General features: G+C 45.5%; 1 protein-coding gene across 6 annotated transcripts in view; it reads left to right on the forward strand.

Moving 5' to 3' along the window:
- Window positions 1–11089, forward strand: part of LOC130356192 (lysophospholipid acyltransferase 2-like) — a 58247-nt gene extending 47158 nt beyond the window's left edge. For all 6 annotated transcript variants that reach the window (XM_056557351.1, XM_056557350.1, XM_056557349.1 and 3 more), the window contains 3 exons: window positions 1658–1790; window positions 1981–2132; window positions 6895–11089. In XM_056557351.1, the coding sequence (XP_056413326.1) occupies window positions 1658–1790; window positions 1981–2132; window positions 6895–7036 (427 nt within the window). In that variant the 3' untranslated portion in view covers window positions 7037–11089. The remainder of the gene's footprint in view (window positions 1–1657; window positions 1791–1980; window positions 2133–6894) is intronic.
- Window positions 11090–16187: the final 5098 nt, after the last annotated feature.

Here is a 16187-nt window from a genome sequence, read left to right on the forward strand (position 1 = left end):
CTACAACTCCCAGCATGCCCGGACAGCCAACGGCTGTCCGGGCATGCTGGGAGTTGTAGTTTTGCAACATCTGGAGGTCCGCAGGTTGAAGACCACTGCTATAAAGATTTGTTCTGCCCCTTTATATGAGGACTCACTGAGGAATAAATAACAGTCGTGTTATGTTTCAGTGAATTTATGTAAAAAAAAACTGAATGATACACTGAAGATGTCTAATGCTGGGTTCACACTACGATTTGAACTACGGCTCACGTATACGGCTGGGAGGAGGGGTGGACGGGGCTTAATCGTAGCTGTATTCGGGAACCGTAGTTAATGTATGTCTATGAGCCGACCGGAGTGAACCGCAGCCTCCGGTCGGCTGCTTTTTCGGCCGTATGCGGTTTCCCGACCGCTGGCAAAAACGTGGTCGAATTCTGGTACATAGGGGGAGATTATCAAAACTTGTCCAGAGGAAAAGTTGCTGAGTTGCCCATAGCAACCAATCAGATCGCTAGTTTCATTTTTGAAAAGGCCTGTGAAAAATGAAAGAAGTAATCTGATTGGTTGCTATGGGCAACTCAGCAACTTTTCCTCTGGACAGGTTTTGATAAATCCCCCCTATGGCCCATATTTATCAAACTCTGTAGGAGAAAAAGTGGAGTGATTTCCCCACAGTAACCAATCAAAGCTCAGGTAATGAGCTCTGGTAAAGTGAAAGCTGAGCTGTGATTGGTTGCTGTGGGGAAATCCCTCCACTTTTTCCCGCACACAGTTTGATAAATCTGGGCCTATGTAGCCAAACTCTGTGTATTATCATATATAATGGTTTATATTCTGTTTTATTGCATAAATACATTGAAATTTTACTTTAGGTTAACACCAACCAAAACTCACTTATGAAAGTTTTCTGACACCTTTTCTGTTGGTCTTGCCATATGTACAGTGCTCTAGAAGTTAAAGGGTACCTCTCATCAAAAAAACTTTTGATATATTATAGATTAATATATGCAGAATAACTTTATAATTGCATGTTATTAAAAAATATGCTTCTTTCTATTAAATTTTCCACTTTGAAGAAATGACCACTAGGGGTCTCCCTACCAGTCCTGGCAGCAAGCATTTCAGACTCATGCTGGAGTCCTAAACACTACGAGCTGCCAGTCTGCTTTATTCACAAAGGAGAACACTCAGAGCTGCCAGCCTGCTTTGTTCACAGCCTGTTTGGCTGTGAACAAAGCAGGCTGGCAGCTCTGAGTGTTTAGGACTCCAGCATGAGTGAGTAATGCTTGCTGACAGGACTGATCGGGAAAAATGCAATAGAAAGAAGCATATTTTTCATTAACATGCTATTGGAAAGTTATTCAACATTCATTAATCTATAATATATCAAACGTTTATTTGATGAGAGGTGCCCTTTAAGGGAGCTACAGAAAAAGCAATACTAAAATAATAATTCAGCAGTGGGATTTATTCCTTGTTAAATGACTACATATTCTGGGACAGAAGTGTTTATGCATACACCCCACCTTTTATGTCTTATTGTAACCTAAAATACAGCACTACATCTATGTAAATATTGTATTTACATGCTGACATTTATATACTTGGCTGTATATACTGTACTGTATATGAATTTATTAACATACTAATTCATTTCACTTTCCTTCATATGCAGGGTTTGTTATGATCGAAGCCCATTTAATCCGCTGCTTTCTACCTTCCTATTGTCAGCAGCTTGGCATGGTGTACATCCAGGATATTACTTCACCTTTCTGACTGCTGCGCCAATCACGGTTGTTGCTCGCAGGGTAAGTTTGTGGCAAGTATGTAATAATACAACATGGCACTCGTTTTTTGTACACTGTGCTCCATATATAAAAATGTGGAGAAACCTAGAATTAATCATTTTACCTTTGCAACATCAGTGTTCACTACTGTGTCTCCTAGTTTCATTGCCCCTTTTTTTTTTATTTACTTATTTATTTTTTATTTAACCAGGTTAGGCAAACTATACGTCCATGGTTCCAACATTCGTCGAGGAGTAGACTATCTTACAGTTTGATCACCTGGCTGTGTACCCAAATAGCTATGACATACACTGTGGCACCCTTCATATTACTAGGCCTTGGACCATCACTACAATTATACAGGTAAACAATAGTGGGGAAATGTAACTAAGATAGATGTGCCATAATTGACTAAATCATAATTGATTACATTTCAGTAACAAAACTGGTGTGCATGCTTTGCACAAACAGAGGGTGAAAGAAGATGTCTAGGGGTAATAAACGTATCCCCTATCTGCAGGATAGGGCATAAGTGTCTGATTGCGGGGGGTCCGACTGCTGGGACCCCCGCGATCTCCCAAACGGGCCCTGGCTCTGTTCTGTTAGAGTGTGTTTCGTACCCTGCATGTCAGCTGATCCAAACACACCCTCTCCATTCATCTCTATGGGAGGGGCGGAGACACAGCTGTATCTCCACTTCTCCCATAAAGATTAATGGAGAGGGTGTGTTTGGATCAGCTGACCTGCTGCGTTCGAAACATCACACACAGGAGCTGAGCCGGGGCCCCGTACGGGAGATCCAGCGATCAGACTATACCCCCATCCCCAAACCCCTTTGGGAGATATGGAATAAGTTTATTACCACTTCTTTAACTGAAACGTGTGTTGGGGTGTTTCTAGGCGCTTGTACCAATCAGTACACTATCTGGGCTTCAGCTATTGACTGTTATTGTTTACATTATATTTTAGTCATTGCTTTAGACACTGACACAAAAGCCTGCACATATGCACGCATTTGGCACTTCATATCGAGTTTAACAATAACAATATGTAACATGATAAAACAATATTATATATTGTACGTGTTTGTATATTAGTTTCTGGTGGTATCCACCTCCACAGTTGGCTGACTTTTTAAAGGAAAACGCTCACCAGTTCCCCCGCACTATAACCTGATACACTGGGTTATAGTGCGGGTGAGCAGGAGACCGATGCGGGGTCTCGGACTGCCACTAACCCCCTGCTCCTTCTTCCATCCATCCCCCCCCCCTTGCCCCTGCTTCCATTCACAACCCCCCTCCCCCGCTTCTGCCCCTGCTTCCATTCAACCTCCCCTTCCACTGACCCCCTGCTTCTTCCTCCATTCATCACCCCCTTCCCCCGGTTCTGCCCCTGCTTACATTCAACCCCCCCCTGCTCCTGCTTCTGCCCCTGCCCAGGGGGCTGAGGCATTTGTCATCTTGCCCTCTTGGGATGTAAACCATTGTACCCCATGTATTGTGATAAGTAAATTTGATCATATTAAAAGAAACATAGGAGTAAAAAGTGAAGTTTCAAGAAGACCTGAATGTGTGGTGGTCGTGAGTAATTCATCCAAAATATTCTTATGCATTTGTATATGCTCGCCGCATCTGTCCAGGTTATTCAAATTAAGTCTCCATTCACCCCCCCCCCTGCTCCCAATAACCCCCCCCCCCCCCGATCCTGCTTCCATTCACCCCCCTCCTGGTCCTGCTTCCATTACCCCCCCCGATCCTGCTTCCATTAACCCCCCCCTCCCCCCCCGCTTCCATTAACCCTCCTGCTCTTATTAACCCCCTGCTTCCATTAACACCTCCTGCTCCCTTTAACCCCCCCCTGCTCCCTTTAACCCCCCTGCTCCCATTACCCCCCCTGCTCCCATTAACACCCCCCTGCTCCCATTAACACCCTCCTGCTACCATTAGCCCCCCTGCTCCCAATAAACCCCTGCTCCCATTAACCCCCCCCCCGATCCTGCGTCCATTAACCCCCCCGATCCTGCTTCCATTACCCCCCTGCTCCCATTAACCCCCCCGATCCTGCTTCCATTAACCCCCTCAGCTTTCATAAACCCCCCTGAACCTGCTTCCATTACACCCCCCCTGATCCTGCTTTCATTATCCCCCCTGCTCCTGCTTCCATTCACCCCCCCCTGCTCCCAATAACCCCCCCCCCCCCGATCCTGCTTCCATTCACCCCCCTCCTGGTCCTGCTTCCATTACCCCCCCAATCCTGCTTCCATTAACCCCCCCCTCCCCCCCGCTCCCATTAACCCTCCTGCTCTTATTAACCCCCTGCTTCCATTAACACCTCCTGCTCCCTTTAACCCCCCCTGCTCCCTTTAACCCCCCTGCTCCCATTAACCCCCCTACTCCCATTAACACCCTCCTGCTACCATTAGCCCCCCTGCTCCCAATAAACCCCTGCTCCCATTAACCCCCCCCCCGATCCTGCGTCCATTAACCCCCCCCCCGATCCTGCTTCCATTACCCCCCTGCTCCCATTAACCCCCCCGATCCTGCTTCCATTAACCCCCTCAGCTTTCATAAACCCCCCTGATCCTGCTTCCATTACAACCCACCTGATCCTGCTTTCATTATCCCCCCTGCTCCTGCTTCCATTCACCCCCCTCCCCCCGCTCCCATTAACCCCCCTGCTTCCATTAACCCCACTGATCATGCTTCCATTACCCCCCTGCTCCTGCTTCCATTCACCCCCCTGCTCCCATTCACCCCCCTGTTCTTATTAACCCCCACTACTCCCATTAACCCCTTCTGCTCCCATTAGCTCCCCTGTTCCCATTAACCCCCTCCCCCACTCCCATTAACCCCTCCTACTCCTTCTTCCATTACCCCCTCCTGCCCCTTCTTCCATTCACCCCCTGCTTCCATTACTTCCCCTTGCTCCCATTAAACCCCCCCCCTCCCAGTAGCCCTCCCTGCTTCCATAAAACCCCCTTTCCCATTAAACCCCCCGCCCCCTGCTCTCAGTAACCCCCCTGCTTCCATTAACCCCCTCCCCTGCTTCCACTAACCCCCTGCTCCTTCTTCCATTCATCCCCCTCCCCATGCCCCTGCTTCCATTCACAACCCCCCTCCCCCGTTTCTGCCCCTGCTTCCATTGTACCTCCCCTTCCACTGACCCCCTGCTCCTTCTTCCATTCATCACTCTCCCCCCACCCCTGCTTCCATTCATCCCCCCCCTCCCCCGCTTCTGCCCCTGCGTACATTCAAACCCCCCCTGCTCCTGCTTCTGCCCCTGCCCATTTTCATTCAAAATCAACGCCAAACGACCCCCCCCCCCCCCCCTCACCTGTGCACTGTTCTGTACGTGGGCTGCCGGGAAGTGTCCCATGTATACTACTTAATGCTCCAAAATTTGGGCACAAATAAGTCACATAAAATAAGCCAACTAAGAGCAAGGCGTCCATTTTAAAAAAATAGAAAATAGCCTTTTTTTAATCAGTTGTCATCAACACCCTGGATACCAAGTCACAGCCCAAACTGGATCTCGGTATAATAAATATTTCACACTTACTAAGTAGCAAAGTAGACAAATGAGTCGCAAAGAGCCATAGCCTACTCCCAGTAGAGTTCCTGCAGTTTACTTTTTTTCTAAAGTCTGGCTGAATTCCTGTTCTGTTCTGAACAAGGTCCATCACCGAACACTCTTCGGCACAGAAACTGGTCACGTAGTCCATGTGCAGCAAACACTTGATCTTCTTCTGGTCCTGGTGCAGTGATACCTCAAACCTCTAGATCGGAAAGGGGTCAGTCTTCTAGCTGTTCAACAGCACCATGCTAAAAAAAATGTCATGATCCATCAGGCCTACATCAGAGCAGATCAAAGGCCTTTTCCTGATCTAGATAGACTAGGGCTGCAGACACATGGTAATCTTTGACGTGTTGCATAGTGTCCCTGATACATGTGAAGCTGTCAGGTGGAGGATCCGTTCGATGACTACCTTCAGTTAGTCGGCTAGCACCCTAGAGGGGATCTTGTAGTCTACATTCAGGATAGATGAAAACCCATCTTTCTCCCTCACGCTTAGATCATTCTCTTCCTCAATGACAGAGGTGTTCTGCCCTTCACTACCATCTCCTTGTACAGCTTCAACAGGATAATGAGGCCCCACAGCAGTACATAAAGCTTTGCTGGGAGACCATCACTGTCTGGGGTCCTACCTGGCCTAAGGGATCTAGTGTAAAAGTGTAGGTCCTCAAGGGTATTAGCGATACTGACAGGAACTTATTGGCTGCAAAAGTCTAACATGTCTAGCAGAATGCATCAAATCTATCATGCAGCATAAACAACTGTGATTAATTTAGCGCATTTCCTGCCTGTTTGTTCTAGATTTAAAAGGCTTTTGCAGCAGGAGTTTTTTTTGGCCATACTGTGAGATATTGAAAAAATAAATAAACCTCTACTCACCTCCTGCAGCCTCAGTGGGAGCGCAGTGTCCTGGTCTGGTCCCCGATGCAGTCTTCTTTCTGGGCCCAACTCATAACAATGAGTCTTTTTCCTGGCCATAGTTTAAAATGAGCCCTTCCATCAGATAACCCCTTTAAGCTAAGTATAAGACAACATTGGTAAACCTGCCTCATAGGAAACAGAAGGCTGCACTTAACTTGGCTCTTTGTGCCTATTAGTTTGCCTATGGTGAGTGTTTAGTTTTAAAGGGGGTGTCTAAAGCAGACAGTCTATTCAGAGGAAAGTATGATAGCTATAGCTAAGCTAGTCTTATAAAGCCTGTACAGGGGCTCACAAAATCTCTGCAGACTTAGAGTGCCTGGAGGAAGCACTGTATATGGCATGTTATATAGTTATAACAGTACGGCCAGATGGGCATCAAAGCTCTAAACAGAGACAAAAGAGGTGTAAGTCAAGTCTTGCTGCTGGCAATACCTGGGAAGTGTTTGAGGGTGAAGGCTTAAAGATGGCTGAGGCCCAAGACATCTACCTCTTTTGTCCCTTCTATATTCTTAAAAAAGAACATACAAACATGCATTTTATCTAGGATTTTCTGTCTGCGTGATTTTACAGCCTTATAATATGACATTTACAAACTCAGTGCATAACTAATGTGTGTATTCTTTCTCGGCAGGTCCTTGGGTTTTTGCTTCCACATTCTCCCTGCACTGCTTCTTCTCATCCTTCCTGATAAAAATAGGCTTGAGACTAAAGGGGGAAGTTCTAAAGAGTCAGCCTGTGACCGTAACTATAACCATCTTAAGAAGGAAATGTAAAGAAGAAATCTATTTCTTTATCAGAGGCAGAAACATCATACAAACTTTGTCTTAGTAAATATTCATGTTAGCAGCTGCCTTGGAGAAAGTGCCTTCATCTGCATTCAACTAAAAATTCCGTCCAGCTTTGTGCTTGGAAGTCTTCTAGATCCTAGATCACATTGACTACTAAATGTTTAATTTGGATTACACAGTAGTCAGCTGCCTCCACATCCTTCCAGCCAATGTCTTTGGCATGTATTTATTATAGTTCTCAGGAAGCAAAGATTGTAGGAAGTGCCCATTAGCACAGACGTGCAGTTTATCATGAAGCATGTATTTTAAGCAATACAAACTGGCAGCACTTTATGAAAAGGTTATTCTATCTGTAACACAATGTATATCTCTGATTGTTTTCTACCTAGGCTCCATGCGCACATCTTTTCTGCGTGCATAAGGCTGATTGTAGTCCTATTTCAAGCCAAAAGGCAGTGATTTCGTTTTTTTAAATGAGCTTTTTTTGGAGTATGGGCAGATTTTTCTGTAAGGTGTGTACAATTTTGAGGCTTGACTTAAGACTCTTTTACACAGGGTGATTAGTGGCTGAATAGGCCAATTATTGCTCTGCGTGAAGCGAGAAGCATGGATTATCTGATGAACAAGCAGTTGCCTGTATGTGGAGTGATCACGGTCAGCCGTACATCTCCCTGTGTAAACAGTTGCTGTGCAGCTAACAAGGATGTAAGTGAAGGGCCCCATGAACAATCCAGCAATCATATGTGCAGCCCTGGCCACACATTCATTGATTTGTATAAAAGTCTCACTAAACAAGTCTTGATATAAGAAATTGGCACTCATATTGGACAAGGGTCTGCTCATCTAAAAAGAGCCTATACTTTTTCCTTAAGGGTAGGGTCACACTAAGCGGATACCCTGCGAGAAATATGCAGAGCAGCGGGAAATACTGTGTATGCGCTAGGAGCAGACACAGGGCCTTCCCCACTACAGACCAGTGTCTGCAATGAGGGTCGGATGCCGGCCGCGCCAATCGGCATAACTGTGACAGCCAGCTCCTGAACCTCATTGCAGACTCAGGGCTGCGGCAGAAAAAGCCCTGTGTCTACTTTAGCGCATGTGCACCGTATTTCCCGCTGCTCGGCATATTTCTCGCAGCATCAAATGCGCTGCTTATCCGCTCAGTGTGACCCTACCCTTAGAGTGTATTCATACACACTGGATCTACTGCAGATTTGAACTTGCGGATCCGCTGTGGTGGATTTTACTAAGCAGATAAAAATATATAGGAATATACAGTTATAGATCTGCAATTGCTGATTTTATAACTTCAAATCTGTAACTGATGCTGTATGTGAATACACCCTAAATAATAACTGGTGGATGCAAATTTATTTATTTTTTATTACTTTTGCACACTCTAAGGGTACGTTCACACGGGCAAATTTATTTGTGGGTTTCCCACAGCATATTTGAAAGGGGGCGGGCTCTTCTCGTCTGTCCGCAGCAGATTTTCCACTGCGAGAAACCCGCTGCAGACCCTACTGACTTCAATGGGGCTTGCGGAGGAAATTCCGCAGCAATCAATCGGACAACCACAAAGCGCCCGCCCCCTTTCAAATACGCAGCGGGAAATCTGCAAATAAATCCACCCGTGGGAACGTTCCCTAAGGCCTGAAAGTCAGAAATCAAGTAAGGTCAAGTTTCCCTTTAAATTCAAAACTCTTCAGGATTGAAGTGTGACGGTTTCTGTTTAACCTAGTTTTTGTAAGTGATTTCCTGGAAAGGTCTGTTAAAAAAAGGGACCGTTAACATCAGTTTTCAGATCACATACAGCACATCTGCAGTATATTTGATGCTGTGGATGCGCTGACAGCAGTTACAGAGGTGTGGCCATCGCTCTGTGACTGCCGGCACCGCCTCCGCAGCATCAAATACGCTGGGAATGCGCTGTGTGTGAGCCTACCCTAAATACGTGTATACATCCGTTAATATCAATTTCTTTACATTTTTTTTAATCAGATCTTTTTTATTAATTATAACAGTTTTATATAGAAGAAACAAAAAAACCACATTTGCCCCCACCCACACCTCCATCCCAAACACAAAACCCACTTTAAACCTTTTTTTAACAATTTTACATTAAAAAGTAGCTCCCACCATCTGTTTTTTGTTTTCTTCTGTCCCTACCTATTGTTAATCTATCCATCTATCTTCCTGCCTTTAAAAAAAAACTTTTTTTCAACTCACAAAGTCGTCATCTTCATCTCTTCTTTCTTGCTGCGCTGTCCTCTCCCGGAAGCCGGCTTCCCCAGCAGGCGCAACGTCACTGACGCCTGATGGGCCCCGACTTCCGCCCTCACTTCATCTATGCTGCACTCTTGTTGGGAGCGAGCATAGATGATCAGCGAATCGCACGGCAGGCTGCTCCGGGGTCTCCTCCTCCCTGTTTAGCAGTGCATGGAGGAGGAGTATAGGAGTAGCCTGTCTATAAATATACACATGCCTAGACCCGTGTAAAGTTGTATTGGAGCTTCAGCGCGGCACTGATAACTAGTGTGCGTGCGCTGTCTCCACTGCTCTTTACATGCCGGGGGTGGGGATGGGCTGCATGCGAATCTTAGCAGCCAAAGCGCGCAGCCCCGGCGTTCACTGTGCTCGCTCCCGCCTGTCTGATTGACAGGCAGGGAGCGAGCGCAGCCTGAATGAATTAGGACCGATTGCCCGGCCGGCATTGGTCTGAATTCAGGCGTGACATCACGCCAGGCTGCAGGAGACCCCTAGTGGCCGATTTTCAAATGTAAAATACACCTGTTAAAAAAAAAAAAAAATAATGAAACTATATTAGAGATATGTTGTAGTACATAAGTACTACAACATATTAAAAAGTTGGTGACAGTGCCCATTTATTGGTGACGTGATCTGGCCTCACTTTCTCGTTTTTTTTCTTTTTTGAGCATACTCATTGGTAATAACGGATTGTAACAGATGTAAAAACTAACGGATGCAGGCGGTGGTTACTTCCCTCGCCATAGACTTTAATGTTAAATCAGACTTTATAATGTCTATTATTTCTGATGTGGAAAAATAAGTGCATGCTGGGTTCTTTTCCCTTACAAAAATGCATATAAAGCACAGCCAATTCTTACAGAGATTAAAAATCGCTCATTGAAATCATAGGAATCTGTTCATTTCAGTTTCTCAGACTCCTCAATGGATCTGAAGAACATAAATAAAAAACGCTAATGGGAACCTGTCATCAGATTCTACCATATATATGACAACATGTTAGATATGGTAACATCTTCTTCCTCATCATCCCTAGGAGATGTTCCTGTACGCAGGGATGGGGAGGATATATAGTTAAAAATTGTCCCCCCGCCGTCCTTGTAAGTAGTCCCCTGGGCGAGGAGGTATACTCACCTAGTCCCACTACTCTGGCTGTACCTACGCCCCCTCACTGTGATTGACAGCCCTCGTCACCGCTCTGCTACCTAAGCAGACGAAGCAGAGCGATGACACTGGCAGTGTCCTTACTGTCAATCACGCGGAGGAGGACATGTTTACAGCCGGAGCAGTGGGACTAGGTGAGTATAGCTCCCCGTCTGGGGGATTACTTAAGGGGCCATCAGGGGAGACTTTCTAACTTCATAACTTTACCATACATAACGTTGTGCCACGTGTTATATATAAAAATTTGATGACAGGTTCTTTAGTATGTTTATGTTGATGCTGGAATATTTTTTATGGTTTGCAACTGTCCAACATCACCAAAGGGGTCTGTATGACTACAGAGATAATATGTACGAGGGGGCCCTTCCAAACTGCAAAATGAAATACTGTTTTTATATAACTTTTACTACTACATCTTATTTTTATCATTGTTGTACTACATTTTATAATTTTATATATTTGTATCATGTAACATACTGTAAATGTGAACTGTTGTTGCAATTTTCCACAGCTATTTATGTCTAATATTGTATATTACAAACTCTTGCTTGTACAACAGTAATTATAGTTCATTTTATACTGCATAGCTAGAGAATGGTTACATTAAATTTGTATTTTGTCTAAGTGTTGTTGCTATATCATTTTTGGGGTATGACAAAACACACAAGAGCTTAGGGGGAAAGTCTTGGAGACAGCATTATGTTGCAAGAAATGCCTGAGATGCAAAGGTGCTCAGCACCATGATCTACTCATAATAGAGCATATGTGATTGAGTAATCCAGCCATCAGATTTATATAGAACCAGAACCGTTGTATAACCTAACACTCTTATTCAGAGCTGACAATATCCTATGGAAAGGGCAACACTCAGCGTGAATTCATGGCTAAATCTGTGTTTGCAAATCATGGTAAAACTTCATAGCCCACACTAGAGCTCCCTGCAGGACTGTCCTGGTGATATCATAAACTAAAGCTCAAAGGTGCCAGAAAGTTAAACAGATTTGTAAATTACTTCTGTATAAAAATCTTAATCCTTCCAGTCCAGTACTTATCAGCTGCTGTAAGCTTCAGAGGAAGTTCTTTTCTTTTTGAATTTCTTTTCTGTCTGTCCACAGTGCTCTCTGCTGACACCTCTGTCCATGTCAGGAACTGTCCAGAGCAGGAACAATTTCCCATAGCAAACCTCTCTTGCTCTGGACAGTTACTGACATGGACAGAGGTGTCAGCAGAGAGCAGTGTTGTCAGACTGAAAAGAAATGTAAAAATAAAAAAGAACTTCCTCTGTATTGTACAGCAGCTGATAAGTACTGGAAGGATTAAGATTTTTTGATAGAAGTAATTTACAAATCTGTTTAACTTTCTGTCACCAGTTGATTTAAAAAAAAATGTTTTCCACCGGAGTACCCCTTTAAACAGCTTTAGTTAAAGGAGATATCTCATGCAAAAAATTTTTTTTCCCCTATCCACAAGATGGGGGATATGTTTTAGATTGCAGGGGGTCTGAGTGCTGGGGCCCCCCTGCGATCTCCTATACGAAGCCCTGGCTCTTCCCTGGAGCGGCGTGTCACGACCCCCAACTGAAGCAAGGGCTCCATATAAGAGATTGCAGGGGGCCCCAGCACTCCCCGCACCCCTACAATCTAAGACTTATAAGTGTAGAAGTAGTAGTAAGGAGTAGTCTTTTTTTCCATAAGACTACTCCTTTAATGTACCGCAGAGGAGGAGGTCGTAGGGAGAAGTATGAGAGTCTGTGAGAAAGAAGGAGGAGACCAGACTGTGTGTGGGGGGGGGGGGGGTCTAAGCAGTAGTGTATAGGGAGGGGGGGGGGGACACAGCAATAGTTTATGGTTTGGTTGGGCCTATTATTTTGTAGTTACACCAATGATATGATCTCTATCCCTATCCTTAGGTTCTGTTATATCAGAAGTCCAGTATTTGGGGGTATTGTGCAGCGCTGTAGGTACAGTAATTGGTTGTATATAGGGCAGCAGCAGGTACAGTATTGGTTGTAGCTGCGGGACAACAGTATCAAAGGGTGGCGGTTGTATTGCAATAGAGGAGGGGCTCAGCTGCAGTAGTGCAATAGACGCTGACGTTGTTTGGGGTGGATACTCTGCGGCCCGTGGTATTGGTAAGATCATTTAGAATTTTGGGCCTTTTAATTTCGCCCTAGCCGTGTCCGTCTGTCTACAGCTGCTATTTGCTCCTTTCCATAAATTCAACCAGGTAAAGCCGGGTACTGTTATTCTATTGACCACTGTTTCCCAACCAGGGTACCTCCAGCTCTTGCAAAACTACAACTCCCAGTATCCCTGGTATGCTGGGAGTTATAGTTTTGCAACAGCTGGAGGCACCCTGCTTGGTAAACAGTGGTCTAGACAAACCTTTATGCTGGGCAGATTGTTGTATACTGTATCATCGGCCTGCGCCCTCTGCCAGGCAGGTTACATTGCAAGGCTCCACTTTCTCAGGTCATTATGGTCTATTACACACACAAAAAAAACTGGATTGTCTTTTCCTTCTGAACCTCTCTTTTCTTGGAAGTCATGGCAGCTATGAAGCAAGTTTTGTATAGAGGGGGTTACACATTTATAATTTAAACAGATAAAAATCATTTTGTAGAATATCTGAAAATTACCAAACGAATAAGACCACGTCAGGCCTAGGGAACATCCTGGACATAATGTCTAGGATCAAAGAATGGAAAACTTAAAGGGGCATTTCTTTTTTCTGAAAATTGTATTTAATCGTGTACTCTGCCCCTAGACATCTTATCCCCTATCCAAAGGATTGGTGATCAGGGCTGTGGAGTCGAGGAGTCGGACGAAATTTTGGGCACCTAGAGTCGGAGACGGCAAACAATGCACCGACTCCTACTAAATTTAGATTGGAATAAAAAAAAAAAAGCAAGTTTATATGTCCCAATTCACAAAAAGTTATAATTAATGACTTCTCTACTTTAAGAATAAAGACCAATGCACGCAGTGCCTCATGTAACCGCAAAACAAACACGTTAAGTGACCGTGAAGAAGCAAGCTTTTCATGTGCTTTACTATATGGCACACAACGCACAATTAGGAGCGGCAATACTTATACTTTCCATAGTGTTGTGTTCTGCTGTTACAGGGAACCCATGGGTAACCTAGCCTCTCACTGATAAGGGGTTAAGGAAATATGTTTTTTGCAGGACTAGAGACACTTGTATAAGTGAAGGGAATGGAGGGTCAATAGTTCAAGACTGAAGCCGTAAACCATTGGAAAAACTGCTGCCAGTCAGCTAAGGCTATAAAAACTTGTAAACTCGATTGTTAGCTTAAAGGGGTACTCCGCCCCCAGACATCTTATCCCCTATCCAAAGGATAGGGGATAAGATGTCAAAGTGCCGGGGTCCCGCTGCTGGGGACCCCCGGGATTGCCGCTGCGCCACCACGCTATCATTACTGCACAGAGCGAGTGTGCTCTGTGCGTAATGACGGGCGATACAGGGGCCGGAGCATCGTTACGTCACAGCTCCGCCCCTCGTGATGTCACGGCCAGCCCCCTCAATACAAGTCTATGGGAGTGGGCGTGGCAGTCGTCACGCCCCCTGCCATAGACTTGCATTAAGGGGGCGGGCCGTGATGTCATGAGGGGGGGAGCCATGACGTCACGCTGCTCCGTCCCCTGTATCGCCCGTCATTACGCACAGAGCGAACTCGCTCTGTGTAGTAATGAAAGCAGAGGGACCCCGCCGATCTGACATCTTATCCACTATCCTTTGGATAGGGGATAAGATGTCTAGGGGCGGAGTACTCCTTTAAACTTTAAACATGACTATGGGATTCTACTAGGGAAATGATGTTTTATAATAAATGCCCCTTCCTTGATCCTCCCACTGCCCTATCTTCAGCAGCAGATCAGCACACAAACTGTTCAATACAGTAGACTGTTGGCTTCCCAGCCAGTAGTCCTGTGTTAATGACATGTATGTTGCCTTTCTTTCCTTCAAGGAATGTATAAAATACATTCACATATTAATACAGAGGAGTCGGAGTTGGAAGTACAGAAAACTCCGGAGACGGAACATTTATCTACCGACTCCACAGCCCTGTTGGTGATAAGATGTCTGATGGCAGGGGTCCCAACGCTGGGACCCCCCGCAATCTCTGCTGCGACACTGCAGTCATCAGGTGCATGGAGCAAACTAGCGATGCAGCGCTGACATCACGGCCACGTCCCCCTCGTGACGTCACGCACTCACTCTCAATGCAAGTCTATGGGAGGGGGCCGCGATCAGACATCCTTTGGATAGGGGATAAGATGTCTAGGGGCAGAGTACCCCTTTAAATTAGACCCTAAAATATATAACTTATGTTCTTACATAGTGTTATCAGAAATTGTTCTGGGTTTAGTGTGATTTTGCATGATTTACATCTGACATTTTCAATGTGGTTTTGTCTCCAGCTCCCTGGTTCCTCCCTATCCCGAGATGATGCATCATCCTCATCTGCTGTCTCAGGAGGTTTGGCGGCATCTTGTGTCTGAGCTCTAGTTCCGCCCTCTGAGTGATGTCACCACCTCTGACCTGCCCCTACAGTCTACATCACCATCTCTTTGTCATATATGCATATTTATTGGGACACTTAGGGTCTATTCACATGTACAGTAGATTAGAAGCTGTGTTCAGTCATTGAGTTTACATTGAAATCTGCAGCAGAAAATCCTGCGCAGAAAATTTGCGCAGAATACTGTACATGTGAATAGACCCTTAGGGAAGAATGAGGTGTGTTTATAGCATGTTGCCTTGTGTGAACAATGCCACAGATTGTGTGATCGTCTGCTGTCTTCTTCAAGCACAGCGCGTAGCAGCCACAGGGAACCTAAGAAGACCAACATACCAGTTTGGAGAACATTTTTAGTGGCCTATTCAAGTCTCATATTGTTGATCATTCATTTGGTCCTGAACAGCCTGTACCTAGAATTGTGTTTCCTAACGAGTGTGCCTCCAGCTGTTGCAAAACTACAACTCACAGTATGCCCGGACAGCCTCTGGCCTGTACCTAGAACCGTGTTTCCCAACCAGTGTGCCTCCAGCTGTTGCAAAACTACAACTCACATCATGCCCAGTCTATACCTAGAACCGTGTTTCCCAACCAGTGTGCCTCCAGCTGTTGCAAAACTACAACTCACAGCATGCCCGGACAGCCTTTGGCCTGTACCTAGAACTGTGTTTCCCAACCAGTGTGCCTCCAGCTGTTGCAAAACTACAACTCACAGCATGCCTGGCCTATACCTAGAACCATGTTTTCCAACCAGTGTGCCTTCAGCTGTTGCAAAACTACAACTCACAGCATGCCCGGACAGCCTTTGTCCTTTACCTCGAACCGTGTTTTCCAACCAGTGTGCCTCCAGCTGTTGCAAAACTACAATTCACAGCATGCCCGGCCTATACCTAGAACCGTGTTTTCCAACCAGTGTGCCTCCAGCTGTTGCAAAACTACAACTCACAGCATGCCCGGACAGCCTTTGGCCTTTACCTAGAACCGTGTTTCCCATCCAGTGTGCCTCCAGCTGTTGCAAAACTACAACTCACAGCATGCCCCGACAGCCTTTGTCCTGTACCTAGAACCGTGTTTCCCAACCAGTGTGCCTCCAGCTGTTGCAAAACTACAACTCACAGCATGCCCGTACAACCTTTGGCCTGTACCTAGAACTGTGTTTCCCA

This window comes from Hyla sarda, chromosome 2 (assembly GCF_029499605.1).
Source record: "Hyla sarda isolate aHylSar1 chromosome 2, aHylSar1.hap1, whole genome shotgun sequence".
Taxonomy (NCBI): domain Eukaryota; kingdom Metazoa; phylum Chordata; class Amphibia; order Anura; family Hylidae; genus Hyla; species Hyla sarda.